This window comes from Orycteropus afer, unplaced genomic scaffold (assembly GCF_000298275.1).
Source record: "Orycteropus afer afer isolate SDZICR_OR568_19922 unplaced genomic scaffold, OryAfe1.0 scaffold00048, whole genome shotgun sequence".
NCBI lineage: Eukaryota > Metazoa > Chordata > Mammalia > Tubulidentata > Orycteropodidae > Orycteropus > Orycteropus afer.
Genome location: NW_006921635.1, coordinates 3,667,669 through 3,671,465, shown reverse-complemented (window position 1 = coordinate 3,671,465; position 3,797 = coordinate 3,667,669). Strand labels below are relative to the sequence as shown.

General features: G+C 57.3%; 1 protein-coding gene across 1 annotated transcript in view; it reads right to left on the bottom strand.

The window, feature by feature from the left end:
- Nucleotides 1–1,169: 1,169 nt before the first annotated feature.
- The window catches only part of RHOF (ras homolog family member F, filopodia associated), an 11,179-nt gene continuing 8,551 nt past the window's right edge, over nt 1,170–3,797 (bottom strand). Inside the window, exons 3-5 of the mRNA XM_007938149.2 lie at nt 2,474–2,583; nt 2,262–2,396; nt 1,170–1,334 (exon numbers count right to left, since the gene is read on the bottom strand). Of these exons, the coding sequence (XP_007936340.1) occupies nt 1,170–1,334; nt 2,262–2,396; nt 2,474–2,583 (410 nt within the window). The remainder of the gene's footprint in view (nt 1,335–2,261; nt 2,397–2,473; nt 2,584–3,797) is intronic.

The following is a 3,797-nucleotide window of genomic DNA, read 5'->3' as shown; positions in this document are numbered from 1 at the left end:
GCTAGAATAAGAAGTCCTTGGTCCGACTCGTCTGTTGACTCCCCCGAGCGTGGCAGAGCCTTAGGAACTTAGGTTGGGGGTGAGGTGGCCACATTTCATAAGTCTCCTTGCCTGGCAGCCTGGTTTCAGAGAAGGTCCAGCTTAGTGGGGGACGCAGCACTGGGCAAGGGGGGCAGGTGCAATGTGGAGGAGCCATGGTCACATCATAGGTAGTATTCCTGGTCAGGGAGGGTGGACCTTGTCCATTTCTGCAGGTGGCCAGGGTGGCTTCACCCCACACTGTGGCACAAGGAGGCTGAGGGCCAAAGGACAGCCCCGTTCTGTCAACTACAATCCACTGCACTGAGGATGACCTGTGTCAGTAGAGACGGATGGCACGTTTCACACCTCGGTTTTCTGACAGTGGGGGTTGGTGGTAAGGACTCCTGGAGCAGGGGTCAGGTTGGGGTCAAAGGGTATATTTTTTTGCCATTGGAAGGATGGTTTTCTCTCTCCTTTGAGTCCATGTGTCCAGGTCTGAAATGGTGGCTGAGTTGAAGGCCGGGTCTGCCATAATGGGTCAGGAAGAGGGGAAGGCGGAAGTGGTACTGGCCCCACATCCGGGGCTGTGGCCTGTGTTCTCCCGATAGGCCCCATTCCATGGCCCCACCAGGGCCCCCGAATTCCTGGGGGAAGGAAGGAAGCCACGGAGGATACAGCTGTGCCTATCTCCGGAGCCCAGGGGAACCCTGTCACGTTCTCCCGTGTACCAGACATAGTTTTAATTTCAAGCATAAACTGGGTGTGCAAAGAGGGGAAAGAGCATGGCTGGTGGAAGCCATGATTAGAGCACTCTTGAGTCCTGGGGACAAATGGTCGGCCCAGGCCTGCAGAACGTGGCTCCCAGGCACAGAGGTGGTGAACCCAACACCCTTGTTCACCACGGCGCCACGGCTTCAGGGTGAGCTTAGAGGCAAGTTCGTGGTCAGAAGCCCCAAATGGGAAAGGAAAAAGTTCCAGAATGATCCAGTTCAGCCACAGGCCCCAGACACCAGGTGCTGGAGACGCCCAACTCCGAGTACCCTGCGATAGGAGCGCAGTAAAGAGTCTCCAAGTGGTGTGGGCCTGAGCGCCTGGGCCCTGTCCGTCCAGCCTCGAAGGGCCCTGCGGCCTGGCGCCAGGGTCCTGGGTCAGAGCAGCTGGCAGAGCCGGCGCTGTTTCTGTCGCTGGGCTTTCTTCAGAGCACTGAGGGCAACCTTGGCGGCCTCTCGGAAGACGTCCTCCACGTTCTCCCGGAACTTGGCGGAACACTCCAGGTAGAGCACGGCGCGGATCTGCTCGCAGGCGCTCTGGCCCTAGGTAGGAGGCACCAGCATTAGCCAGGTCTGGAGCAGGAGGTCCTGGGGGCCTCCTGAGCAAACCCTGTGCAGGGCTGGCTTTGGGGGCTTGGCCAGGGCCTCCCCAATGTGTGAGGATGCGTAGGGAGGGTGTGTGGTGGGGGCTGGGCTGGGGGCTGGGGCTGTTGGGAGAAGGGCATCCTGGCCTCCACCCACCACTCTCCAGCTTCAGGCTGAATACTCAGAAGCGGGGTGCGCTGTCCCATCTGGGCCTATGAGAAGACTGAAAGCTTCAAGACAGAAAGGGCTTCCCTAGATCCTCTGTCTTCTCAAAGTACAATGAAGGCATCTGAGCTTGGTAGCAGAATGAAAAAACTTTAAAAAATGCACTTATCTTTATTCACGTGTAGTCCTTTTCATGAAATTTGCTTAATTTTCCTTTATATACACATATTTATGAGGAAATATTCTATCGGTTCTCCCATGCCTCGACCAAAAAGTCACAGAGTTTGGAGCTGCTGTGAGCATATTTCTAATTTTGAAGCCCGACCCGCCACTCTAGTCCCTTGGACAGTCAGGACAGGGTGGTGGTTGTAGGGTCGGGGGCCTGGGCTGCATGCTGCCACACAGAGGAGCTGTGTGTCCCTGGGCAAGCTGCTGAACCTCTCTGGGCCTCCATTTCTCCCCTGCGCAATGCCGGGTGAGGGTGGGGCTAATAGTACCCGCTTTGGAGTTACAAATGAAGGAAGCCACTTGAAGGGTTCAGTCCAGCAGGTTATCAACATTCTTAGTCATTTTAAGTTCTTAGAATCCTGTTTGCTCCAGGTCCCTAAGGCCCCAGTGGTAGAGGCTGGAGGCCGGTGAGCCTTTTTGACTGTGGCTGTGCCCGCTGCTGGAGGAGCAGGGGTGTGGTGTGGGGGGTGCTGCAGGGTCTGGCCCACCCACCTGTGTGTAGGTGATGGGCTCCAGCTGTGCGGCCCGCAGTTTCCGCAGCTGTTCCTTGTCCTTCCTCAGGTCTGTCTTGCAGCCGATGAGCACCATGGGGGTCCGTGGGCAGAAGTGCGTCACCTCGGGGAACCACTGTGATGGAGAGGGTGGGGCATCAGGGCTGAGGGCGGGGGCTGAGGTCAGCCCCCGCCCCGGAAGGTGGGCCTCACCTTGATGAGGACGTTGTCGTAGCTGGTGGGGTTCATGACATCATAGCAGATGAGCACGAGGTGGGTGTTCTGGTAGGACAGGGGTCGCAGCCGGTCATAGTCTTCCTGTCCTGGAACCAAAGGGCACCTGGGGGTTGGGGGAGACACCCCCTCCACCAGCTCTCCCAAAGCCCCCGGCCTGCACTCTGATGGGGGGTGGGGGTGGGGGGCTGTTGTGTCTGGATAAATGGTCCTGGGTGGTGGCAGATTGCAAAAACGAAAGCCATGTAGTCAGAGCCGAGTGAACTGGGCCTGATGATGGGGTGAGATGCGCTGGGGAGACCTGGTCGCCATGACGGGGATGCTGCCCCGCCTGACCCCTGGGTTAAAGCGCAGACTTGGAGCCAAACTGCTTGAGTTCAGTTCTGCTGCTCCCCACTTGAACCCACAGGGCTGGGACGGCCCAGGTCACTGCCATCAACAGCTATGCCTAGGTAACACCAGCCGAAGCCTTGGCTTCCCTCAGCTGGGGAACGGCTGAACTCCCCGAGTCCATTCGGGCCAGCACTGGGGGTGGGGCGGAGATTGCGCAAGGAGCCACCTGCCATCCCGGGTTCCCCTGGGCACTGGCTGCGGTCAGAGGCACCTGGGGAGAGTTCAAGAATCTTGAGGCCCGGGCCATTCCCAGCACCCACTGGGCCAGAACTTGGAGGCTGGGCTGGAATGAAGGTGGGTTTTTAAAAAGTTTGGTCACTTTATTCTGACAACCTCAAACTTCCAGAAAAATTGCAAAGCACCGAGAACCCCTGCCTCAGATTCGTGGAGTGTTTACCTTCTGGCTTTATCGCTGTGGAAACACGTTTCTCTGAAATCACCCCAGACGCCGCCCTCCACCCCTTAGTGGTTCAGCGTGACATTCTCTTCCCGGACCACGTCCCTGGCCGGGGCGAGTTAATGGTGCTCCGCTACCGACCAAAAGGCTGGCGCACCTGCCCATCCCAAGGTACCACAGAAGAAAAGGCCTGGCAGTCTGCCAGCCATTGATTCAATCTCATTGATCCAATGAGAATCAGCCATTGATAACTCTATGGACTGCAGTTCTCTGACACATGGAGTCCCCATGAGTTGGAGGTACCTCCAGGGCAAGGGGCTCGTTCTTATCCCATCACAGTCCAAGCGTCAACCCAGGACTTCAGCGTTGACACCAGATGATTCAGGCTTTAGACTTCGCCAGCTCCCCAGTAAGGCTCTTTATTTTCTCCCTTGATCCAGGAGTCCACCTACTGCCCAGATAATAAAAAAACCCTTTCCAGTGAGAACTGAAAACCCGGACACCTTGGTGCCC